The 27,512-nt window shown below is 44.7% G+C and overlaps 1 protein-coding gene across 2 annotated transcripts in view; it reads right to left on the bottom strand.

The window, feature by feature from the left end:
* Positions 1 to 209: 209 nt before the first annotated feature.
* LOC137538288 (pyrethroid hydrolase Ces2e-like) overlaps positions 210 to 27,512 on the bottom strand; it is an 83,803-nt gene continuing 56,500 nt past the window's right edge. The window contains exons 9-13 of one of the 2 annotated variants that reach the window (XM_068260369.1): positions 21,509 to 21,586; positions 14,172 to 14,319; positions 7,050 to 7,199; positions 4,853 to 4,925; positions 210 to 2,562 (exon numbers count right to left, since the gene is read on the bottom strand). In XM_068260369.1, coding sequence (XP_068116470.1) covers positions 2,376 to 2,562; positions 4,853 to 4,925; positions 7,050 to 7,199; positions 14,172 to 14,319; positions 21,509 to 21,586 — 636 coding nt within the window. In that variant the 3' untranslated portion in view covers positions 210 to 2,375. The remainder of the gene's footprint in view (positions 2,563 to 4,852; positions 4,926 to 7,049; positions 7,200 to 14,171; positions 14,320 to 21,508; positions 21,587 to 27,512) is intronic. The other variant, XM_068260370.1, reaches the window with a different exon arrangement.

The following is a 27,512-nucleotide window of genomic DNA, read 5'->3' as shown; positions in this document are numbered from 1 at the left end:
AACTCCAAACCATAACAGCAGCAAAAGTTTTGAATGCAGGATTAGCATTTTTACCACTTAATACACTCAGACCAGTTCCTGTTGAAATTTGATTTTTATGGTGACAATCCCGCTTTACATTATTTTGTTTGTACTGTACTTTGCATTGTTGCCAGACAAAGAAGAACGCAGCGAACACTCAAACATTTTGGATAAACAGACATGGAAACTTAAAGGAAAAAAAATGGGATTTTATTGTTTATCACAGTATGAAAACTTCACTTTAGATAAAAAAAAAAACAAGTACAGATTGAGGTTTTTGTTGTTTTCTCTGATACACTGAAGACCCAGCAGGTAAGGTAGGGCGGAGATTAACTAGTGCTGGATTCTGGAATGAACATACAGTGCTATTTGTTCACATTACCCCCACATACCCTGAGCATAGTCCATCTATACCGAGAAATGAGTGGCAAATTCTCCTGAACATTAGGGGTGTTAAGTCAGTGCAGCGCATAAAGCGTGGCCATGATATCAAATGGGTGGAGCTAAATTAACTGTTATGTAATGGAGGGTGACACTGGGTGGTGGGGAGGAGGGAGACACTGGGTGTGTGGGGGGGGGGGGATACTGGGTCGGAGGAGGTTGGCACTGTATGGGGAGAGTGATGTTGGGTGGGGCGTGACATTGGGCAGGGAAGAGGGTGACACTAGGTGGGTAGAAAGATGAAACTAGGTGGGGAGAAGGTTGATACTGAGAGTGGAGGAGGACGACACTAGGTGGGTAGAAAGGTGACACTAGGTGGGGAGGAAGGTGACACTAGGTGGCTAGAAAGGTGACACTAGGTGGGGAGGAGAGTTACACTGGGTGGGGAGGAAGGTGACACTGGGTGGGGAGATGTTCCTCAAGCCCTGTCCTCCCCCCCCCCCCCCGAACATCCTCACCACCGGCCTCATCCCCTCACAGCCCAGAACCCACAGCTTATGAGCCGTGACTATCAGCCTCAGATCACCTCCAGCAAAGCATGTCCTTCATGGGCCACCATGTTCTTGCTGACAGGAGAAGATGACGCATGCGTACCAGCGCCATGGCAACACAGGGAGGCATTGTGCACGTCTGAGCGCAGGGCTGATGCGCACGGCATCTGCATTGATGGCTAATTGGAGGGTGGGCAGGAGGTGGAATATACTAATTCCACTGGTGGAGGGGCAGAGGATTCTGGGAGAGGTATACAGTGACCAGACTAGGAGGACGTCCTGTGGTCAAAAGCGGGACGTCCCAGCGTGGGAGTGCTCGTTAAGTGATAGTTGGCAGAGAGGGAGATCAGAGTTACAGGTCTAAACACGTCACAATGACATTTTTCAGATCAGTTTTTAGCTGGTTGGATAGGAAAAGGAAAACTTTTAGCGTGGAATAAAAACAGTACTTTTATAAAACTAAACAGAAATTTTTACTAATAGTAGATTCTTACACTTGGTTTTACTACAGGGTCTCTTTAAGTGATTGTAGAGATCAGTACTGGCCTCAAGGGTGCTCGGATAGTACTTTTTAAAATCCGAATTAATTCAGATCCGGATACTCAGATATCCGGATCAGATATCCGAATCCGACCTTTTAGATATCCACGTGAACGCGGATATCCGGACGCATTATCAGCAGATATCCGACCTATTCCGACATCTGGATAGAAAAAACGGAAGTGCACTTTAAAATGCTTCCAAAATGTTTTGGAAGGTGAAAATTACCACCTCCTCCACCCTGTTCATGGACCTTGTCTTCCAGGGATTTGTAGGATGTCACAAGCAAGCTCACATACATTGGCCAGGAATCAAACCCAGGTCACCTGCTTGGAGGGCCGCTATGCTCACCACTATACCACCAACGTTACAGGCTGAAGCCAGCCAGTTCACTCATCTCTTCAACTACAAGAAAGGCCCAGGAGTAGTCTTAGCTACCGTAATATCTGTTACGGCAGGGTCCTTATTACACTTTCTCTTACAGGGCTATGGAAACCATTTTGCCCATGCGATAAAGCGAGGTGCAAAAATTAAATCATGCCTAGCAGAGGATGGTTTCGATCCATCAACCTCTGGGTTCCAATCCCTGGAAGACACGATCCATGCACAGTTAGGAGGAGGAGGTGGAGGGATTTTATGTTTGTAATCGGTTTCGTATCCAGATATCTGCAATATCCACGGATATCCGCGTTATGCGTCCAAATATCCGCAGATAGCTATCCAGATTTTTTTTTTAAAAAAAATCCGGAATCCGAATCGGATAGTGTAAAAAAGTTCGGATATCCGGAATCCGGATGAACATCCCTGCTGGCCCTTATTCAATTCACTTTTTCCTACATTTTCTCCTGGGAGATCATTTTGGTGTGTTGTTCTCAGACAATTCTACAGCTCAGTGTGCTTTTGGGGCTCTTCAGACATCTTCTTTAATTTCTCTGGGACAGTTTTGGTCCAGAATTCATACTTCCTGCCTTTCAGTCTCTGAGCAGGTTGCAGTTGTATGTCGATCTGCAGATAGTCCTCATCTTCGTCGTACTGCGGCCAGTGAACCAGGCCTGGGCTGTTGGGGTCACTGGACAGAACAAAATAAGCAAGGATCAGTACAGAAAGTAGTGATGAGCGTAAACCGCTAATTTCGCTTACTTGAAAATTGTCGTAAAAAGATTTTTCAGGTAAATTGGGAAAAAAACAAACAAAAAAAAAACACATGTTTGCGCAGCAGTTCTAAATGATTTTTCACATGAATTGCAAAACGCCGTTTATGCAAACCAGAATAGTTGGGGGAATAGTAGCAACAAGTAAAAAATATCAAATGAAAAAGACCTTGGGCTTGATTTACAAAACGGTGCTAACTTTAGCACTGGCCCTTAGCACGTCTAAACTCAGTTGAAATGTGAGAAGTAGTGATCGTGCGCAAAGTACCACGTGCAAAGTTTTGCACGCACACTGCACAGAGCGCTCCGCGCGAAGTGCCCACTAAAGCCTATGGGACTTAGCGCGCGCATAGGACTTAGCGCACAATCTGATTGAGAAAACTGGTGCTAACCTACTTAGCACCCTGGTTAGCGCGCCTTAAGACTTTAGACGTGCTAAGTAGGTTAGCACCTCTTAGTAAATCAGGCCCCTTGTAGGTTTAAAAAATTATAATAAAATATCCACAGAGGACATGTTTTTTTAAACTCAAATGACATTTTGCTGTTGTACACTTTAACTACTTCCCCTTCAAGGCTTTTTCCCCTTAAAAAAAACAGCAATTTTCACCTGTCAAAGCTCCTTCCATTAATTCGCCTATAACTATTACTACAGTACTTATCTCAACAACACAATCTATATCATTTTTTTTTCGCCACCGATTAGTCTTTCTTTGGGGGTACTTTTTGCTTAGAATTATTTTAGTCTAACTACGATTTAACAGGAAAAATAAGGAAAAAAAATATTATTTCCCAGTTTTCGGCCATTATAGTTATATAACATTACAAATAACACTTTGCCCATTTGCCCCTGTTATTACAACATTTAAAATATTTCCCTACTAGTGCAATGTATGTTGCCAATATTTTATTTGGAAATAAAGGTGCATTTCTTTCAGTTTTACATCCGTCAGTAATTACAACCCCATAGTTTCAACATTAACAGTAATATACCCTCTTGACATACATATTAAAAAAAAAAAAAAAAATCAGTCCCTAAGGTAACTATGTATTTTTTTTATTCTTGTAAATTTTTATAGTGAAAAAAAAATTGGGTAATTATGGGATACTATGAGAGGTAAAGTGTTCATTTTAATGGTTTTAACTTTAATGTATTTGTGTTTTTTTTTGTTTTTGTTTTTATCAAATGTGTGTAGGTGTAATTTTACTATCTGGCCACAAGCTATCCTCGTGCATTACTTCCTATTGCGTACTTATAGTACGCTAAATAGGAAGTAATGCGTGGACATGTTACGTCAGAAGTAAACAAATGATCGCGGCATCTCATTGATGGAGGTGGCTATTCACACAGAGATTAATGAATGGGAACTGCATTACCATTCATTCATCTCCCTTCTAACGTTCGGCAGTACGGGAGCACGCAGGGGACCGCGCACGGCAGCAAGGGAGGTAGTACCTACGTCCCTGCGATGTAAAGTGGGAAATTGCAGGGATGTAGTTACTCATACCAGGGAGGGTAAGTGGTTAATATATACTGAGTTCTGCTTACTTATTTTATACACTTTAAGAATATGGACAGTGTGGGGTTCCCCCCCTACTAAGCCTCTTTATAACCTCTTGTCGCCCATGCAGACTGGTATAGCCAGAATTTGAAACCGAGAACACGTGGGGCTCCATCCACTGAGCTATACCAACCCAGCTGACGAGGGGTTCAAGAGGCACGGGAGAGGGGATCCTACGCTGTCCATTTTCTGTATAAAATGTGTATACAGAACTCAGTATATATAAAATGTTTATACAGAACTAAGAACGCGGTATATACTGTATAAAAGTGTACTACAGCAAGATGTAATTTTTTTTCTAGTTTAAAACAATTTTTTTTTGTTTGAATTTTTTTAAAATAGATTTTCTCAAAAACTACAAGGTCTTATGAACTTAAGAAAATCATTGGTTTCATGCAAATATGTTTCCCACCATCTTGCGAAAATACATTTGCATAAAATCAATGGTTTTTCTTATGGGCTCATGCATTTTTTATTGGTGTAGAATCAAATTTTTTTTTTCCATGGGTGGTGTCATCTCATGACGTAAGTGTTGGAAAAACTTTTGGCGCACAAACATTTGCCATTATTGCAACAAAAGGGCATTTGCAAAATGTGTCTGCTTAATGCTTATCCTACTCAGTGCACCCCCAATATTTACAGATCTTACCCAGTACGGGCGAAGTTGGCCCAATACTTCATGACCGTCTTGCTAAGAACCTCCTCTTCTTCATTACTTTCAGCTGGCGGAGAGATCAGAGAGAATTCATAAAGAATCTTAAAGGACATCCGAGGGGAAAATAAACTGATGACAAACAATTGTATCTATCCTCCTACTCCTAAAAATGACTTTTTTTAGATATCCCACATTTTTATTTTATTTTTAAATCTAGTTTTTAAGATTTTACTATTTTATTGTCTCTGCTTAATGACACCTTCATTGAAGTATGCCAGAGCTCAAATCTATGAATTATCGACCCTTGTTATCTCTTTCCTGCTCTCAGAAGCCATTTACTGGCAGGAAAGTGTTTTATGGCTGTAATTTCTCATCAGTGAGGGTTATGCTATAGTCTGATCCAGTCTGACCCGGTCACGACCCAGACAGAAACTGTCACTTGCATACCTGATGTTTAACTTTTTCAGGCAGAGAGGAAAAAAAAAAAGTTACACAACCTAGTTATTTTTGTGCTTGGCACTGTACATACAAGTCTATCGTCATGTCACCTCGGTTATCCTTTAAAGCAAAACTACCAACAATACAAATAAAAATGGTGGACTCCTAAGAGCATGTCGGTGGTTCTAATCTTGAGCATTGCAGACATGATCCAGACATACCGGCATACACAGCCAGGCTAGTTCTAGACTTTTTGCCGCCTGAAGCAATACATTGTGAGGCCGCCCCCAGTCTGTTCTGTTTGCCGCAGTGCCGGAACACAAATCCATGGCATGCACGACTTTTCCAGACAGACGTCGGAATAGTTGCTCCAGTAGAGGTAGCCTTCAATAGTTGCCCCCAGTATAGGTAGCCTGGAATAATTGCCCCCAGTATAGGTAGCCTGGAATAGCTGCCCCAGTATAGGTAGCCTGGAATAATTGACCTCAGTATAGGTAGCCTAGAATAGTTGTCCCCAGTATAGGTATCCTGGAGTAGGCAGACAATCAGCAGAGGAGAGTGATCCGCCTAGTAGTGGCACATATACAGGGAGTACTTCCAGTATACGCACTGTCACCAGGGGAACCGCTCTCCTCTCTGGCTGTCTGCGGGCGACTGCGTCACCACACTGAGGACTCTGCTGCACGCTGCACTGGGCATGCAGAGAAGACAGGGATCAGGCAAGCCAGGCACAATGTGATAGAGGATGGCCGCCAACTCCAGGAGGTAATGGAGCGGTGACCAAGGAGGGAGGGGAGGTGGGCGAGATTCCACAGTATGCAGCATCAGGAATTTTGGTCAGATAGAGATTTATTGGTCAATTGGCCGCCAAAATTGTTACATGTATGGGCACCTCAAGGCTCTAGATGAGAACAGACTCCATTGCTGTAGAAAATACAGTCTCTGGCAGTCTGGAGGGGTGTGTAGCCAAACTGCAACTGTAGCTCTATCACACTGGGATGAATGGAGAGAGCAAAATCACCAGAGAAGGTTGGTGGGTTGGTGGTTCCAACAGCCGGCCATGCTGCAAATTACAACAAGCGAGACATTCAGAGTTTTCTTTCTTATACATCAGATATGTAACACAATGTTACTGAGGGGTGAGCAGCAGGTCGGTCGCAGGTCATTTAGGACCAAGTCCACCTGGGAGGGAATTACTGTATATTCTGGTCAGATAAGACCACTTTTTAACCCAGGAAAATCTTGTCAAAAGTCGGGGGTCGTCTTATACGCCGAGTGTCATCTTATAGGGCAGGTGCTGAAACTTTCGAGCCGGACTGGAGAATCTGCGGTTGCCGCATATGGTGGGGGTGAGCGACCGTATGAAAGTAGCAAGGGCGGTGCTGTACAAGTAGTCTTGGAGACCGGGATAGCTGACCAATCCAAGCAGGCTTTGTGTACAACAACCAGCCAATCGCCGGTAAGGTACATTGCTTGCCGTGATTGGCTGGTTGTTGTATACTGGGCACCATATACAGTACGTCATCAGCACCAGTATCTGTTTGTACAGTATAGCGCCAGTACATACAGTACAATATACAAATGTCCAACAGTCAAGAGAGGTAGTCTTATACGGCGATCCGGTATATCCCAAAATGTATATTTTAACTGGGAAAGTTGGGGGTCGTCTTATACGCCAGAATATACAGTATCACTGTGAGGGGTGAGGTCTCTGCCACACACTTCTGCACCATGCCTGTTGAAGCAGAATTACCTGAGAAAAGGATACCCTCATTCAAGAAAGGACCTCCAATCACGAAGAATAACTCATCACCGTGGTCGGCCTTCACAAAATCGGGCTTTAAGTCTTTGAAGAAAAGTGGCCGTCGCCGGAACTCGTAGAAATAGACGGGGTTCCCGGAATCTGTGCAAGGGGGAGAAAAGTTCATTTTACTGGCAGGATTTACATGAAGACATGAGAAGAACAAATGGATCTGCTTTACTCTGGTCTAAACAACTCATCATATGCTGTGGCTGTGAAAAGTCAATTGAGAAGACAAAGAAGACAGTTGGGTGGGGGATGGATGCAGCAGTTTCTAAACCCTGCCAAGATAAATTATCTGACAAAATAAAATTATTTTCTCAGATAAACTCTTTAACCCTCTGTCAGTGGGATGGTGGTGACAGAAGTGGAGATGTCGGGAAACCAAAGTCTTTCATTTAAAGAGAAACTCCAACCTAGAATTGAACTTTATCCCAATCAGTAGCTGATACCCCTTTTACATGAGAAATATAATGCTTTTCACAAACAGACCATCAGGGGGCGCTGTGTGACTGATTTTGTGCTGAAACCCCTCCCACAAGAAGCTCTGAGTACCGCAGTACTCTGGGCAAACTGCCACAATGTAACAATGTTCACAGACAGGAATTAGCTGTTTACAGCTGTCTCTAACAGCCAAAACAGCTAGGAGCAGCTACATAACCTACCCACAGTAACAATGTCACCATGTAATAAATGTCAGAATGTAAACCGGGGAGAGGAAAGATTTTACAATGAGCAAACACTGACTAAATCATTTATACATAATTATGGTAAAAATGAAGCACTTTACTACATTTCTTTCACTGGAGTTCCTTTAAGTTTTAACCACTTACCAAAATTAATACAGTAGATCTACGCCCCGTGGGAGGACTGTTCCAGGGGCGATGCTAGCCCCAAAGATCAGTGGCACGTGCCACGGATCTATTCTGGGGTGCCCCGGATGTCCCCCATGCTATGAGGGGACTGCCAGACAGCCTGGCATCAGGCCAGCCCGCCCAGCAAAAAGCCAGACCAGCCAGCACAGAAGCCAGGTAACTCCGCCTAGTTATGTTTAAGTGGCACTGCCTATTTATGTGATCTGCTGAATTTTTTTTTTTTTTTTTTTTGTATTAATGGAGAGGGAGCTTCATCCAACATTTTGCTTGGTAGGCTTACTTACACCGCTGTTAACTTCATGTAAATTTTGCTCCTAGCCCCACCCTTTTTTCATCTGGAGTGCTCAAATGTGCCCCCGATCTGTTAGGATCCTAGCAGCGCCCCTGGACTGTTCCCATTTTAGGGTCGTAGATCTACATCTCCCAATGCAATCACCCACTGCGTGCACCCCCCATTATATAGCACCGACATATTACGCAGCGCTGTACAGAGTATATTGTCTTGTCACTAACTGTCCCTCAAAGGAGCTCACAATCTAGTCCCTACTATAGTCCTATGTCTATGTATGTATCGTGTAGTGTATGTATCAGTCTAGGGCCAATTTAGGGGGGAGCCAATTAACTTATCTGTATGTTTTTGGGATGTGGAAGGAAACCGGAGTGCCCGGAGGAAACCCACGCAGACACGGGGAAAACATACAAACTCCTTACAGAGGTTGACCTGGCTGGGATTCGAACCGAGGATCCAGCGCTGCAAGGCGAGCGCGCTAACCACTACGCCACCGTACCGCCCCCCACACACACGTTCTCGTCGCCGCCCATTAGCAAACAGATCAGAGATTGGTGAATGGGAACTGTTTCCCTTTCAAAGTGCCTGGGATCAATGATCACTGGCATCAATGAGATGGTGGTCACTGGCTAAAGTGAAAGTAAAACATACACGTGTTGCTGTATGTATGTATGCATGTCATATCTAAATACATAAACAACAATAACAACACAGGTCTGCAACTAAAAAGTGGTTTGATTATTTTCAACAAATGTGTGTATTTTGGTGTGCTGAAAACCAATAATAAAAACACCTGGAGGTCATGATTAGCCACAAAATGCAAAATGGTCTTCAAATGTATCTTTTTTTTTTTTAATTTGGTATTCCACCAGACAATAGAAGACTGCTAGTTGATCAAGAGGTTGTACCATGATGTATCCTCAAAAAGAAGGGTGAATTGCGTTTAAAGAAGTCATACAGAAATTTTTAGGCAACAACAAAAGTCCTCACTATGGCCCGGTGCACACCAAAAACGCTAGCAGATCCGCAAAATGCTAGCAGATTTTGAAACGCTTTTTCTTATTTTCTGCAGCGTTTCAGCTAGCGTTTTGCGGTTTTGTGTAGCGGTTTTTGGTGTAGTAGATTTCATGTATTGTTACAGTAAAGCTGTTACTGAACAGCTACTGTAACAAAAAACGCCTGCAAAACCGCTCTGAAGTGCCGTTTTTCAGAGCGGTTTGTGTTTTTCCTATACTTAACATTGAGGCAGAAACGCCTCCGCAATCCAAAATCTGCAGCAGCCCGGGAGTATGCGTTTCTGCAAAACGCCTCCCGCTCTGGTGTGCACCAGCCTATTGAAATACATTACCCTAGCGGATCCGCACCCGCAAGCGGATCGCAAACCGCAGCAGAAACGCTCTGGTGTGCACTAGGCCTATATACAGATTGCGGACAAATGCTGAAAGCATTTCAAGGTTTAGGTTGCCTTAGGAGTTTGAAAGTGCATTTCCTCCAGTGCCACCTTGACTACTATAGCCGCATCGCACCGCAGGTGTCCTGAAACACATGCACAGCAATGGAAGAGTTTCCACCGCGCGCATGTTACTCTTTTTTTGCAGATGCCAGCGTGTGGGGATTGTAACAAATAGGTTTTCTATTACATTTCTGGAAAAAATGCACACTAACCCAAACGCATGCCCAACGCAGCGGATCAAGTGTAAAAGGAGCCTTAGTTCAGACTGAGCATTTTTTAGTCGTTTTTAGAGAACGCATACAGGCTGAGTTTCCGCATAGAAACGGCTAGTAATGTTTTTCAACGTTCCTCATTCACATGTATGCGTATGAGACGCATACGTTTCTCGTCCGCAGTGCTGCATGCAGTTCTGTGCGGTACGCACAGAAACGTACACAATGATAGTCTATGGACGCGTATCAAAAACACATAGTATTGCGTTTTCATACGTTTTCCTCTGTGTTTCCCATAATTCTTTTCGGTTTCCTGTGTGAAAAACGCAATAGAAAACACATTTGAACGCAAGAAAAACGCATGCAAACGCATGCGTTTTTCAACTTGCGTTTTCTTTGCATCTATGCGTTCTGCAAACGCGCATAGTCTGAACAGGGCCTTAGTGTTTAGCTAGTGATATACTCTGCAAACGCACCTTGAACCCAAACAGAAGCTCTGCATATACACCAAAAGCAAGGCTGTTAAGTGGGAGCAGCTGACCAAAAATGAATTAAACTAGTACATGGCAAAGAAATGAACAGCGCTACTTAAAAACAGATAAGTGCCTACCTGCAAGAGAGTTCAAGGTGCGTTTGTAGTTTCTGGGGGGGGCTCAGCGCATCTCTGATGGAGGCCATTCGGAAGCGGCCTGGTAATGCGCTGATCCACCTTTTGCGCAATTTTCAATTTTACTTGGTAGCGCACCCAGGCTATGCATATACATAGGTTAGGATTTAGTTAGTGTTAGGCCCCTCCCATGGAGGATCAACTTCTTCGCAGTGGGAGGGACGAGTACTTAATAGGTTGCATGCAGGCTGTTACAGGAAACTAACATCCTCCAGTGGTAGACAGGTCATGTGTATGCTTGGTGTGTATTATATCCCACAAGTGGGGCTTGCACTCTCTTGCAGGTAGGCACTTATCGGTTTTTAAGTAGCGCTGTTCATTTCTTTGCCATGTACTAGTGATATAGTCTGACATGTGTAACAATGGCCCCAAAATTCCCAGACGCGGTGTTGCAGCGCGCATGCACGTAAGCGTAGTTTAACCTGCTGAGCGGTCTGGACGAGCTCAGCTCGTCCAACACCGCCAGAGGCTGCCGCTCAGGCCCTGCTGGGCCGATTTGCACCAAATACAAAGCAGCACACGCAGCCGGCACTTTGCCAGCCGCGTGTGCTGCCTGATCGCCGCTGCAGCGCGGCGATCCGCCGCGTGCAGCGGCGAAAGAGGGTCCCCCCAGCCGCCCGAGCCCAGCGTAGCCGGAACAAACAGTTCCGGCCAGCGCTAAGGGCTGGATCGGAGGCGGCTGACGTCAAGACGTCGGCTGACGTCCATGCCGTCACTCCGCTAGTCGCCATGGCGACGAGGGAAGCGAAACACGGAGGGCCGCTCATTGCGGCCTTCCGTGTTATCTCTTGCCGCCGGAGGCGATCGGAAGATCGCCTCCGGAGCGCCCTCTAGTGGGCTTTCATGCAGCCAACTTTCAGTTGGCTGCATGAAATAGTTTTTTTTTTATTTAAAAAAAACCCTCCCGCAGCCACCCTGGCGATTTAATCAGAACGCCAGGGTGGTTAATAATACGATTCAGCAGGAAGTGATGCCAAGCGCATATCACTTCCTACTTGGCCAGTGGTGGTGTTCCCTGAAGACCTGTTTTTGACGGTGCAATGTGGTGCGTCAGCCGGACATTCAGGCTAGGTTCACAGTGGGGCGTTGCGTTTAGGGGACGTTATAGGGCACATAAAGTGCACCTAACGCAACGCCTGGTGCTCTCTGATGTGGACGTCAGAGTAAGCCGCGTTGTGCAGCTCACTCTGGCGGCCGTGATGCGTACTCTTGGACGCATGCGGCATCACGTGGTCCCGCCCGGCCAATCGCCGCACAGAGCGGCGCTCCAGGAAGTAAACACCGTGCAGTGACTATTAATTAGCTGGCCGCTCTCCCCTCCTCCCCAACATGACTGAGCATGTGCAAACAGTCTAACGCGGCATAGCCGCCTATAACGCACTGCATGCAGTACTTTCTGTTGACGTGGAGCGTTACAATGTAACGCAACGTGGGCACTGTGAACAGCTGATTGATTTTTCATTACTTTGCGGTGGGGCTGCGTTACAGGCTGCACTAACGTGCGCCTGTAACGTCCCACCCACTGTGAACCTAGCCTCAACCTTCGGCTCATCTATGGGTTTGTCCTTTCTCCCATTTGCCTTTTTTTTCACTTTAACAATATATATTTACATTTTTTGTATGTATATACGGTACTTTTGCGTGCATTCTTGTGTGCCTGAATTTCTTGCATTTTCTAACCCTGCATCCGGAGAGTCAATCTTTTTCCTCATATTTGCATCTTGAGGGAGTTCGTGTTTGGGTGGGGCAATACGGGGAGATTACTGCCATGGCCCAACTCTTTCTGGGTCAGCCACACCCAGGATGAGTTGATTTGGAGGACTTGAAACCCCCCTCTGTTCTGCCACACCTCATCTTCCACTGCTCTCCAACGACCAAGTTACTTAGTGCAAACCAACTGCTTTATATACGGTATATCTCACTAATGTTATAAATGTGAAAGTTCAGATGTTTGTTACTCAATCACGCAACAACGGCAGAACAAATTTGAATGAAATTTGGCACACACATACTACATTACCTGGAATAACATACAGGATACTTTTTATCCCCATAACCAAAAAGTGGGCGGGGACAAATACAAATTTCACTGGGAAAATGTAAACGGCAGCCATTCTTACAATGTTAATGGCAGGGTTCTCTGCACAGTTGGTCACTGGGTAACTGAGATTAAAATTCAGAAAAGTGGGTGAAGCCTACAAAAGCCAATCAAAATTCACTTATTGATTTTCAAGGGGAATATTTACATTGCTGCCATTCTTGCACTGTTAATGGCACAAGCCTCAAACCTGGTACAGTTAGTCATTGGGTGACTGGGGTTCAAATTCAGGAAGGGGGGTGGAGCCACAAACAGCCAATCAGATTTGTTTCATTTCAATGCAAAGACCGCAAAGCTCACAAACTAGGTCATTGAGTGTTTGTGTGTTAGGGTTAGAAAAGCGGGCGGAGCCATTAACAGCCAAATGCATACCTGGGCAACGCTGGGCCATCAGCTAGTGTATGTATATAGAGGGATGGCTAGGGATAGGTATTACACATTTTATTTAATCTTTAGTTTACATTTTTACAAGTCCACATGTTTTACCTGAGGCAAAAACGGCCCTGGAAATTTGGGCGCACCAGACGCCGCCATAGGCTGTAATGAGAATTATGGCTATAGCAGCTCTTAGTCAATAGTTTAGAAAAAGAGCATAATCTGCCGCCAGCTATAGCCGGCAGACAAATTACGACTTACCCCACAGTCAACAGCGCCCTGGAGTGGGAATAATAACAGGGCCGGCTCTAGCTAAAATGGGGCCCCAGGGCAAAAGTAATCTGGGGCCCCCCGACACCAGTACCCACCACCACAAACCCCCCCCCCCCCCCCCCGCTGCTGCCACTGGCCAGACTCCCCCCCCCCCCCCCCTCTTCGCTAGCTCCTCCCCCCCACAGTGTAATAAAGGCAGTGAGAGACAAACACACTCACCTCTTGAGTGATGCAGGCAGTGCAGCTCCCATCTGTCTCCCCTGTAGTGCTTGTCCTTCACTTCCTGCTTCTCTGTTCAGGCACTAGAGCCCAAACAGATTGGCAGGAAGTGCAAGACAATCACTACAGGGGAGACAGACGGGAGCTGCAGCGCCTGGATCGTTTGGGAGGCGAGTGTCTGTCTCTCACTGCCTTTATTACACTGCAGGGGGGGGGGGGGGGGGGGTCGCGCAGGGGTATCTAGGAACCCAGCAGCCTAGTGAATTGAGGCAAAGGGGGGCACTTGGGGCTCTTACGGATGCAGGGGCCCTGAAGCAGTTGCCCCCTTTGCCTCTATCGAAGCGTCGGCTCTGAGTAATAACGCCGCTGGGACTTTTGCAGGAGCAGGGTGAGTAGTTTTTCGGCTTCACCCTACACCCAGATTTCCTGGCGCCTTAATCACATGTACACATTTTCCCTTGACCACAGCCTGTTATATGGTGTAGAGGTAAAGTGAGGTGTATTAGCACAGTGCCCATGACCTGCTGTGAGTCCATTCACTCTTCTCAATCACCATTTTGCAATTATACCTCTTTGTATTTCATTATGCTTCTCAAGATATTTGGGATCTTACCTCTGTGATATTTGGCAGTTTTCAGGGCAGGCATTACAAAAACGTAGTCTCCACAAAGTTCCACGAACCCGTTGCGGACTTTTGCTGGGTCAGACTCATCTCCGATATATTCCTCTACCAGCAATGGGATCAACCCTCTGAACATTCCCTAAAGTCGAGTCGAGACATACATGATTACTTCAGTGTAGGAGTTTGTCTGGTATCCACAAGAATAACTCCATGGATGCAGCCAACACCTCACACATGCAGCCAAGTTCACCTCCCCTCCTGCAAACACACACACCCATATCAAGATTCTATGCCTGGCTTACAAATCTGTTCATAACTAAGACCTGCTCCACCTACATCTCTGAACAGGTCCTCAGATATACATCCAGACACCATCTCCAATCCTCGAAAGACCTGCGCCTGGCCACCTGAACATTTCCCACTCCCATGCACAACTACAGAACTTTGCTACAGCGTCCTCCCCTCCCTGGAGCACCCTTCCACCACCCGTCAGGCTTGCCCTCTCCTCCAAACAAGCCCTTAAAAAAAAAACCAACCAAAAAAACCACCTCTGCTCTGTCCTTCCTTTCCACACCTATGCCCTAACTCTCATTGCTGAGCACCTATTTGCACTACTCTACCTAGTATGTCTCGCGCCCCCCCCCCCCTCCTCTAGGTTGTAAGCCTTTGGCAGGGCCTTCCCCTCCCTAGTATGTCTTACTCGATCATGCATCCACATCACGGCTTACACATCCCATAAACTGACTTGGAGTTGATTAAGCTGGTCTCTATAACGCATGCATGAAAAAAGGGCGGCGTGAAAAAAGGGCCTGGCTGGATAACGAAATGGCGCGGGTGGATAACGAAATCAGATAATGCTAAACATCATTGTCAAACTTGGTTAACAATAAAAACCATTACAAAAACAGATGGGAAATAATGAATATTAACATTAACCAGTTCGCATTCAGTCGTTTTTCGCTTCATGCATCCGAACAATGTTCACCTCCCATTCATTAGCCTATAACTTTATTACTACTTATCACAATGAACTGATCTATATCTTGTTTTTTCCGCCACCAATTAGGCTTTCTTTGGGGGGTACATTTTACTAAGAGCCACTTTACTGTAAATGCATTTTAAAAGGAAGAATAAGAAAAAAAACGGAAACAAATCATTATTTCTCACTTTTCAGCAATTAGAGTTTTAAAATAATACATGCCTCCATAATTAAAACTCACGTATTGTATATGCCCATTTGTCCCGGTTATTACACCATTTAAATTATGTCCCTATCACAATGTATGGCGACAATATTTTATTTGGAAATAAAAGTGCATTTTCCGTTTTGCATTCATCACTATTTACAAGCTTATAATAAAAAAAAAAAAAAAAAATATTTCATCTTTACGTAGATATTTAAAAAGTTTAGACCCTTAGGTAAATATTTGTGTTTTTTTTTTATTGTAATGTTTTTTTGTTTTTTTTTAATTAAACATTTTATGTGGGTATTTTTGGGAGGGTGGGATTGAAATTGTATTTTTTTTTGTAAATACATGTGTATTTTTATTTTTATTTAACATTTAGATGTAGTTTACTTTTTGGCCACAAGATGGCAGCCATGAGTTGTTTACAGTGACGTCACTCAGCGTACCATGTACGCTTAGAGCGACGTAGGAAGCAGAAAAAGCGTAGCTTCCGAGAGAAGCTGTCGCTTTTTTTGCGGGGGAGAGGAATCAGTGATCGGGCACCGTTGCCCGATTCACGGATTCACTGGCTAACAAACCGCGTGGACGCGCAGGAGCGCACATGGCTTCCTGGACGTGAGTTTCACATCCAGGAATGTCAAATAGTTAAAAGTCGTTACGTAGTTCAACAATACAGCTTAACCCAACCCTACTCTCACACAAATCCCTCCCCTGGTGGTGCCTACAACTAGGGATGGTCGGGAATCCCAATTTCCGATTCCACGGTAAATCCGCATTCCGCCATTGCCAAATACCGATTCCGCTTTCCGCTACCAATTTCCGCATTCCAATGCGGAATTTCCTCCGGAAATCGCGGAAATTCCGCCCGACTTTAACATCGATTTTCTCAAAAACTATAAGGTCTTTTTGAAAACTTTTTTTTGCATCTTGTTCAGGAGATTCCGCTTAATAAACCCTGAAAAATTGGGGTTTCTAGTCGGCGGATTTTTACTGTACTGTAAAATGCAGAAAATCCGCATCTGCCTATTTTCTGCATTTTACAGTACAGTAAAAATCCGCCGACTTTAGCGGTTAATAGCAAAGCCCTCGTAAGTCCTAGAAACCCCAAATTTTCAGGGTTTATTAAGCAGAATCTCCTGAACAAGATGCAAAAAAAGTTTTCAAAAAGACCTTATAGTTTTTGAGAAAATCGATGTTAAAGTCGGGCGGAATTTCCGCACTTGCATTACCGATTTCCGCATTCCGATGCGGAAATGCAATTTCCGATTGGAATTTCGGAAATTGCATTTCCGTGGAATCCGAATGAGCATCCCTACAACTAACCACTCCCCTGGTGGTGCCTAACCCTGACGCCCCCCTCCCCCCCCCGGTGGTGCCTATCCCTAACCACTTCCCTGGTGTTGCCTATAACTAACTGCCGCCCGGGTGGTGCCTGACCCTAACCACCCCCCCCCCCCCTGGTGTTGCCTATAACTAACTGCCGCCCGGGTGGTGCCCAACCCTAGCCACTCCCCCTGTGGGGACTAACCCTAACCACTCCCTCTGCAGAAACACCCTTTTACACATAAAAACGATAATATCTTTGATAACATAAAATCTGTACATACAAACAAAATTATATGATAAAAAACTATAACGTTGCAAGCTTCTAAAACAATAACATACTTCAAAAACTTTAATGTTCTAATGTTGTTAATGATATTTATCACGGCGCCCTTTTTTCATCGTATTAACGATAATTGCATTAGAGTCTATGGCAGCGTCCTTTTCGTCTACCTCAGCCGGCGCCCTTTTTTCCTGCTACCCTCTATAACCATCACTCCATCACACGATCTTGTATTTGTGCACCTCATCTACTTTGATTTTGTACCTTGTATTTTGTAGCTTGTTTTCTAGTAGCATTTATCATCTCACAAATGTAAGAGCTCGTACACATGCCCAACTGATGAGGAGGAGGAGCTGATCCCCTTGGGTGAAATCGATTGGTCGGGTGGCACACACGTCAGCTGACAACGCGCTGTGTTGCTATGCGGGGGTTAAGGTGGAGGGACAATGAGCGGCACATATGTGACATCACGTGGCAAGCAGGGAACAGCGTGAACAGTGGGATCAGCGTTGCTGGAGCTGAGTAGATCCGTCCGATCGCTCGCGGGTTGGGCATCAGGTGTTCATCAGGTGCTGTTTACACACCAGATTGTCGGCTAAGGTGCTCAGTAAGGGCTGCCTCAGCCGACTTAAAGAGACTCTGAAGCAGGGCCGGATTTAGGCCAAAGCCTCCTAGGCCATGGCCTAGGGCACCACAGAAGCAGGGGCACCAAAGCAGCAGGCTAAACTGGTGCAGCATTTGCAAGCTTGCAAATGCTGCAATGCAGGGAGATCAGGCGAGTGCCTGGCCGTGGTACTTTGCTGCTAGCCGCCTGCGCAGCAGCCATTTTGCTCTCTGTGCACGCTTGCATTGTGGCCAGCGGCTATGGACTTGGGGAAGAGGAAGCTTCTGCACTGGAGACGAGTGGAGAAATGAGTGACACTGATGGCTGCTGCGGTGTGAAGGCGAGCTGGCTACCTATACTAAAAGGTGGGGGGTGTAGGAAAAGGAGGGATTAAGGGAGTCATCTGGCTACCTATACTGGAGTGAAAGGGGTAGGAGTCATCTGGCTACATATACTAGAGGGAAGGGGGGAGGGGTCATCCCGCTACCTATACTGAAGGGGGGCGGTTGGTGACAGTGGCCTAGGGCGGTAAAGAGTACAAATCCAGGCCTGCTCTGAAGTCTCAAGAAAAACATCTTTTTAATTTAAAAAAAGTGTTGAATATGTTTGCCCTAACTAAACCACTGCTGTAAACTAATCTAATCCAATCTAAATCCCCCCAAACTCATACAACAAATATGGAGGGGATAGTGGACTTATAAATCGCAAAGGAAGCCCCTAATTGTTCATGTGGTACATTAACCAGCTCAGAAACGTGGAAGCCCTCACAGAACCCCATGGAACTCCCTGATTAGTCAAGTGGCAAAGCAACCATCCTGGAAGGGAAGAACTAGGCATCGCTAATCATCAAGAAAGCTCTTCCTCACAGCAACCCTCATTACATTGAAAGGAGTCTCACTGGGCAGAGGCATGGCAGCCATTAGACAGGAAGGCGAGTGAGGCCTCGATGATCACCCATAAGCCCAGAATTCAGGATTAACCAAATGTAGCAACAAAGCATGGAAGGGCTTTTATGGACGCCCACTGAATACTATGAAATCTCATAAGTGGGGCACACTGAACACCACAGTCAAAAGCCCCCCCCCCCCCCCAAAAGGCACTATTTTTCGTTCCTGCCCAGCTAATTATTGCTTAAAGGACACCCGAGGTGACATGTGACATAGTTACATAGTTCCATAGTTATTTTGGTTGAAAAAAGACATACGTCCATCGAGTTCAACCAGTATAAAGTACAACACCAGCCTGCTCCCTCACATGTCCCTGTTGATCCAGAGGAAGGCGAAAAAACTCTTACAAGGCATGGTCCAATTAGCCCCTAAAGGGAAAAATTCCTTCCCGACTCCAGATGGCAATCAGATAAAATCCCTGGATCAACATCATTAGGCATAACCTAGTAATTGTAGCCATGGATGTCTTTCAACGCAAGGAAAGCATCTAAGCCCCCTTTAAATGCAGGTATAGAGTTTGCCATAACGACTTCCTGTGGCAATGCATTCCACATCTTAATCACTCTAACTGTAAAGAACCCTTTCCTAAATAAATGGCTAAAACGTTTTTCCTCCATGCGCAGATCATGTCCTCTAGTCCTTTGAGAAGGCCTAGGGACAAAAAGCTCATCCGCCAAGGTATTATATTGCCCTCTGATGTATTTATACATGTTAATTAGATCCCCTCTAAGGCGTCTTTTCTCTAGACTAAATAAACCCAGTTTATCTAACCTTTCTCGATAAGTGAGACCTTCCATCCCACGCATCAATTTTCTCGCTTGTCTCTGCACCTGCTCTAAAACTGCAATATCTTTTTTGTAATGTGGTGCCCAGAACTGAATTCCATATTCCAGATGTGGCCTTACTAGAGAGTTAAACAGGGGCAATATTATGCTAGCATCTCGAGTTTTTATTTCCCTTTTAATGCATCCCAAAATTTTGTTAGCTTTAGCTGCAGCTGCTTGGCATGGAGTACGATTATTTAACTTGTTGTCAATGAGTACTCCTAAGTCCTTCTCCAAGTTTGATGTCCCCAACTGTATCCCATTTATTTTGTATGGTGCTAGACCATTAGTACGTCCAAAATGCATGACCTTACATTTGTCAACATTGAATTTCATCTGCCATGTATGTGCCCATATAGCCATCCTATCCAGATCCTGTTGCAATATGACACTATCTTCCTGAGAATTGATGATTCTGCACAATTTTGTATCATCTGCAAAAATAGCAACATTGCTCACTACTGCATCTACTAGGTCATTAATAAATAAATTGAAGAGCACTGGACCCAGAACAGACCCCTGTGGGACCCCACTGCTAACAGTCTCCCATTTTGAGTACGATCCATTGACCACAACTCTGTTTTCTGTCCATTAGCCAGTTCCCTATCCATGCACACAAACTCTTCCCCAGTCCTTGCATCCTCAACTTTTGCACCAGACTTTTGTGGGGAACGGTGTCGAAGGCCTTTGCAAAGTCCAAGTATATCACATCTACAGCATTCCCAATATCCATATTAGCATTCACTACCTCATAAAAGCTGAGCATGTTAGTCAAGCAGGACCTGTCTTTAGTAAACCCATGTTGATGCTGAGAAATAAGATTATTTTCTACTATGAAGTCATGTATAGTATCTCTTAGTAACCCCTCAAATAGTTTGCATACAACTGATGTTAAGCTTACAGGTCTATAATTTCCTGGATCAGATTTTTTGCCCTTCTTAAATAATGGGAAAACGTGGGCTGTACGCCAATCCACTGGGACTCTGCTAGTTGCAAGAGAGTCACAAAAGATAAGATAAAGGGGTTTAGATAAGATAAAGGGGTTTATGAGATAGACATGTGTATGTACAGTGCCTAGCACACAAATAGGCGGTGTTCCTTTTTTTCCTTTCTCTGCCTGAGAGAGTTAAACATCAGGTATGCAAGTTTCTGTCCGGGTCGGGACTGGGTCAGACCATAGCATAAAGGTCCGTACACACGCCGGACTTTAGGCAACGACGGGTCCGTCGTTGCCTCCCGCTGGGTGGGCGTGCCAGCGACAGTCCGGCGTGTGTACGCTCTGTCGTCAGACTGATACGGCTGTTTCTGAGCGATCCGCCCGGCGGATCGCTCAGGAACAGCCGTATCAGTCTGACGACAGAGCGTACACACGCCGGACTGTCGCTGGCACGCCCACCCAGCGGGAGGCAACGACGGACCCGTCGTTGCCTAAAGTCCGGCGTGTGTACGGACCTTAGCCCTCACTGATAAGTAATTACTGCCATAAAACACTTTCCTGTCAGTAAATGGCTTCTGAGAGCAGGAAAGAGATAACAAGGGTCGATAATTCATAGATTTGAGCCCTGGCATACTTCAATGAAGGTGTCATTGAGCAGAGACAACGAAACAGTAAAAAATTAAACACTAGATTGAAATATAAAATAAAACTGGGGATATCTAAAAAAGTAATTTTTAGGAGAAGAATGGATACAATTGCTTCTCTAATCAGTTTATTTACACCTTGGATGTTCTTTAGATAATTAGGTTTTATACCGTGGGAGGGCATTAACCAGCCTGGCGTTCTATTAAGAAAGATAAAGATAGTAGATTAGCCTGGATTTCAAGTACGCCAGGTAAGCCTCTAACTATATACCATACACATTTCAGCTGTTCACCTGGCTTGTGGCCACAGGTACATTTTCCTTTGAATGCAGGCTGGAAATGCCAAATGAGGATCAGAGTCAAACTTTACCAAATTGTTTCAGCATTAAAGAGGCACTGTCATCAACATAGCAAAATGCAATGTATTTTTCAGGATACCCTCCTCATTTTAATCTTCCTGTTTTCAGCATCAGAAAAACTTCCTCTATGTATATAATGCCGTATACTGGTATATAACTCCACCCTCCCAGTAATGTTTTGCCTAGACAATTAGCTATGCGGAATTCGGGGCAGACATACCAGGAATGGGTTGTTCTCCAGCAATGTTGGGACCGTTGCTTTGTCCATTCCCTCTCGTAGTCCGCTGATGTTCATAGTCTGCACATAAACACAGTATAACATTATCACCTTGGTGGAGGAAGGTCATGTAACATGAAACACAGCTCTGAGAATTCTGTATCTATCTTACCTGTGGCTTTATCCAGTGCTCTGGGGCATAACAATAGACCCTGCAAGGGATGCAGCCCCAGGGGGGCCCAGAAGCCACGGGGGGCCCCGTCCTGAGAGACAGACAACTAAGGGCGCAGAGAGGAAAAAAAAAAACACCTTTCTGCTCTCTGCACAATTGCTCTAATGACTGCATCTGCTCAGCCACTATAAATCTTTGTCTGCAAAAAAAAGTTTGTATGATTTATCAGACAGTCCCTATTCAGTGTGCAGCAGGTTCTTGTGTCCAGAGTCCCGCCCCCCCCCCCCAACCTCTCTACCCCTCCCCAAGTGTTCTGTACTGTAGTGGTGCTGGAGAAGTCTGCAGAGCCAGTTCTGCTCCATTAGAGATGGACAGAGTGAGTGTAATAAGCTGTGGTTGAGAGCTCACTTGTCTGTCAGTTTCCTGTATGTGTTTTCTGCACACCATGGGCTTGATTCACTAAACTGTGATGCCTCAAATATCACACCTTATCAAAGATATCACACCTTATGAAAGTTACCACGCCTTATCAGAGTAGCATAGTGAGCGCTACAAACTTATGCCTGCTAATTGGCAATGGCACTCGTCCTGCCCTGAGCCCCTGCAGGTTCCTAGCGCTCGCTATGCTACTCTGATAAGGCGTGTTAACTTTGATAAGGTGCGATATCTTTGATAAGGTGTGATATTTGAGTTATCGCGATTTAGTGAGTTAAGCCCCATGTGTGTCTGTATGTGTGAAAACATGCACGTTTTAATGCAAGAGAAAATGTGTGCGGTGTTTCACTGCTGTCTGGTTTTATCTGCATGGATGGAGGGTGTTTGTCGGGAGGGGGCCGGTGCCGTGAGGCGCGTTGTCTTTTTGTGCATCATTGAAAACTTTACCTATATGGTTTGTCCGATTATGGAGGTAGGACCAAATTACTCCTGTGCTTTATGATTTAAGATAATTACATTCTGGGCGCCTCCAACAAGTTTTCTTAGTTTTAGTCCAACCCTTCAGGGTAGTATATGGTACACCACGTGTCCAAATACCTAAGGAGAGCGACCGACCAGTACCTGCCAAGCAGATCTGGGATACCGACCGGGACCATTTTAATTTCCTATAAGCTCTGTCGGTGGTTGCAGGAGTGCAACCCACCCTTGTGAGTATATCTTACTATCCTACTTAAACCAATTTTACCTAAAATACTGCACCATTGGGCGACAGGGGCGGGAGGTGAGGACGATTGTTGGGGGAGAGGCCTAGCGCCCAATATTGTAACGGGCCTTAGATCTAGTGAATAAATAATTTAAGAAAACAATAAAAAAAAAAATTGTATCCTGAACACACCACCCAGGAGTACAGTTATAATGAATATTACTGTATTTTTCCCTCCATAAGATGCACGTACCCCCTTCCCTTCCCTGTCTGTGCATCTTATTGAGGGACTTGTGTCACAGCAAGAATGGAGCCAGCCCCCCCCCCCCCCCCCCAAGGGGTCTCTACCCCAAGCTGATAATGCTCCCCTGAGGCCCCTGCAGAGTACTAGTGGCAGGAGTTACATTACCTGTCCGGACAGTGCGCTCCTTCCTGTCACTGTTGACCATTCCCCGTACTCCGGCGACATGTGCCCGTTGGCTGGACAGGTAACTCCGCTGCTGCTAGTACTTTGCAGGAGCCCAGGGGGGCACTATTAGCTTGGGTGGAAGAGACACTGCTTGGGGGGAGCCCTGATACTCTAGAAGAAGCCCTTGCACCCTGAAGATGCACCTAATTTAGAATATTTTGTTCTGGTTTCCCTCTTCTAAACTTATGGAGAGAAAAATATGGTAACTAATTCCATGAAGTAGCTACCTAGTACCTATAACGAGCAGATAAGAGATCTGCAAGTCTTTCCAGAACCAGCTGCTCGGGTCACACACAAATAATTCCTAATGTGCTGAAGTATATGGCAGTTCAAGATAACGGGTGCAGATGACTCCAAGTCTGTTCTAGGAGAGGTCTGTATGAGGGAGCAGACTTGGCTGTACCCTCCCATATGCTGCTTGTAGCAAAGCAGTCAATGTCTTGATGTCCCTCCTGTTCAGAGCTTCCTGACAGAAAACGTCAAAATAAGCCCAGCTTTAATAGAATATATATATTTACAATTACACATTGAATAAAAGGATGTCTAGTCTATGTAGTCCCGCCGGCTTAGCAATCAGGAGAAAATCTGAGGTTAAAAAATATCTATACCGTATGTATATTTTTCCCCCTTGTTTCATGTAGTTTTGGGGCAGAGCGCCTGAGCTAGGCACCGCTATTGCACTAATGCTAAAGTTTGTACACGGGTCATTTAGGGTTCCAGCATTCACTGGACCCTAAATTACTTCTCCCTCCGAGGTAGGACCCTTTTCTACAACATTTTGACCTATTTTGATGTGCGTTTTTTGTGAGTTTTTTATGCCTTTGCGTTTCCGCTTTTCTGATTGGCAAGTGTGGTCTTGATTTTTGAAAATAGATACTAGTGGTTAAATAAAATCAGAATAAAATGCAAAACAAACGCATTTCTATGCGTTTTCATAAGGTGCCTATACATTGAACAGCAAAACACATGATCGCACAGACATGCGTTTGCGTTGTTTTTAAAATCAGAACGCAGCAGTAGAAGAAGAAAAAGAAGAAAAAGAAGAAGAAAAAAGGAAGAAAAAGAAAAAAAGAAGAAAAAAAGAAAAAAGAAGGAAAAAGAAAAAAAGAAGAAGAAAAAAGAAGGAAAAAGAAAAAAAGAAAAAAAGAAGAAGAAAAAAGGAAAAAGAAAAAAAAAGAAGAAGAAAAAAGAAGGAAAAAGAAAAAAAGAAGAAGAAAAAAGAGAAGAAAAAGAAAAAGAAGAAGAAAAAAAAGAGAAGAAAAAGAAAAAGAAAAAGAAAAAGAAAAAGAAGAAAAAGAAGAAGAAGACAACCCCCATATAACCATATATTATCTCAACAAGCACAGGCAAAAATCAATGCAAGACAAAAATGGGTGGTCTGTAAAGAAGTTTATTGAACCAACTACACATAATTAAAAACATTTAAAAACAAGGCCAGCCATCAACTTAGCCACAAAAGGCCCCAAATAATATTATGTAACTAAAGTAGCACCAATCGTATAAAAAAATTGACCTATGAAGTCAAGAGTGTTGTGTATCCTCCAACAACTGCAATAATATAATATAATGACCTCGCCAGTGTCACTAAAAAATGACACAAAATTCCTGATCGTAGAGGTACATAGAAAAAGGACACTGTATTGCAGATAAATGGGAGGACACAAATCCAATGAATAAATAAACCTAACCCAAATACAGAGAATCTCCGAAAAGTGCTTAGTGCAATTGATAATTGGTGAATATAAATCTGACCTCAAAAGAGGTAGATATTGGTATAGGGAAGGGAGGAGATGGGGACACAAAATTGACAGCAACCTAAATAAATATATAAACACAGAACACAAGTAAGTGCCCTATATCAACAGGTGAACTGGCTAACATGCCTAATTAGAAGTACAATTATTTGTAACGTGAAATGATGCAGAAAGATACATGAAGATACATGATACATGAAGAAATGTCAATAATGGTGTGAATGAGCGTACAGAGACTCAAGAAGGGAAAGAGGATGGGGCAATACAGTGTCCTTTTACCATGTACCTCTACTATCATGAATTTTGTGTCATTTTTTAGTGACACTGGCGAGGTCATTATATTATATTATTGCAGTTGTTGGAGGATACACAACACTCTTGACTTCATAGGTCAATTTTTATTATACGATTGGTGCTACTTTATTTACATAATATTATTTGGGGCCCTTTGTGGCTAAGTTGATAGGTGGCCTTGTTTTTAAATGTTTTTAATTATGTGTAGTTGGTTCAATAAACTTTTTTACAGACCACCCATTTTTGTCTTGCATCGATTTTTGCCTGTGCTTGTTGAGTATATATATATATATATATATATATAATGTTGCAGGGCCGGGCCGAGGCATAGGCTGGAGAGGCTCCAGCCTCAGGGCGCAGTGTAGGAGGGGGCGCACAATTCATTCAGCTGTCATTCCTAATTGTGTATGAAGCAGAAAGAAATAAGGAAAGGGAATGCATGGCAGTGACTGCAAGCCAGATAACTAGATATTAAGGTGTTGGGGAGGTTGTGGGCCCTGGGGCGGCTCTTAGTCTAATAGCAATCAGTGTGTGATGGCTGGGGTGGGAGGGATGGAGGAGGGTCGCCTCTTAGTGTAATACGAATCAGTGTGTGACGGCTGGGGTGGGAGGGGTGGAGGGGCGCACTTTGGTGTCTCAGCCTTGGTGCTGGAGGACCTTGTCCCTGCTCTGAGGGGTTGTCTTCTTTTTGTTTAATTAGTTCAATTTCAGGTCTAATGCCATAATATAATATAATATAAATACATACACACACACATACACATACATATACATATACATATACATATATACATATACATATACATATACATACATATACATATGTTACGGCCAAGACCCGAAGTCTGGCCACTTCGGGTTCTGGCCGGTCAGAATGCGAAGTGGCCGCTTGATGCGGCCAATATAAGAAATGCTGCTGGTTTTCTGACTTTGGCCGGCCAGAACGCGTTCTGGCTGAATGTGGCCGGCCAAGTCCCGACGCTCACCTATTTGGTGTCAGGTCCCCGTGTCCCACTCAGATCTCCGTCCTGTTACGCTGTCCCCCGGTCCTGTTCGTCTGCAAGGACCCTGGGCTGCCCAGATACTGCCTGCGAGCCGGGGATTGGTGTATGCTGCAAAGCGGCTGGCTGCTGGGGGGAAATGGTGTAAAAGCGGGCGGGCTGCTATCCGCAGCTCAGATCTCCGTGTCCTGCTGGTGTCACGCTGTCCCTCCTGTCCCGTTCGTCCGCGAGAACCCTGGGCTGCCCATATACTGCCTGCTGCCTGCAAGCGGGGGAATTGGTGTCCCTGAAATCGAATGTCCCGACGCAGCTCCTCTTCACTACAGGTGACACAGGGAGGGAGGTAGCTGTTTCTCAGGTGCAGGTGACAAGGAGGTAGACAGACACAGAGGGGGGAGGTATTTGATAGGAAGATGGGCCGACTTATTTAATCAATTGGTGGGGGGGGGGGGATATTGAAAGAAGATTAATTCATCACTACCATATAGAAGACAGAAGGGAGAAGAACACATGGAAAATGTGGAAATATGTGCTGTGAAGTGAGGACCCTTGCCTGAAGTGCCTGATGCTGAGGGAACAGGTAATATTGTAACGTGTGCCCCCCCACTTCACTGTTTGTTTGTGATGTTCCTGGCTGCAGCTGCATGTGTTATTGCATGTGTGGTATTTCTGACAAGGCTAGGAGTTTGTTTTTTCTGCTACTGCTGCGTAATTGTTGTGGAAATTCTTTTGTGGTTTTCGATTCAAAGCGAAAAGTTTTGTGTACCTTGGTGCTGTGGCTGCCATTCTGTGGTGCTTTCCTGAACTTTCTGTGGTAGTTCAGTGTACATGCTGCTGCTGCCATTCATAGTGTAATTATTCCACCACCACCACCATTCTGTGGTGATTATGTGAACATTCAGCTGCACCTGCCTTTCCGCAGTACTTCCGTGGACATTCTGTGGCACTTTCATAGATATCCTGTGCTCCTTCTGCAAACATTCTGCTGTGGCTGATATTCTGTGGTACCTTCGTGGATATTCTGCAATACTTTTTTGGACATTCAGCTGAAGCAGACATTCTGTGAAATTAACATGCTGGATGAAAGTAACGCAGTTGTGGAACCAGGATTTGATATGAAAACCAGATTTATGGATGGTTTGAACTTAATGATACGAGACAAAGCAAGTAATTGCGCTA

Source organism: Hyperolius riggenbachi, chromosome 11 (assembly GCF_040937935.1).
Source record: "Hyperolius riggenbachi isolate aHypRig1 chromosome 11, aHypRig1.pri, whole genome shotgun sequence".
Taxonomy (NCBI): Eukaryota; Metazoa; Chordata; class Amphibia; order Anura; family Hyperoliidae; genus Hyperolius; species Hyperolius riggenbachi.
Note: the sequence above shows the minus strand (reverse complement) of the source record. Positions and strands in the feature narration are given on the sequence as shown.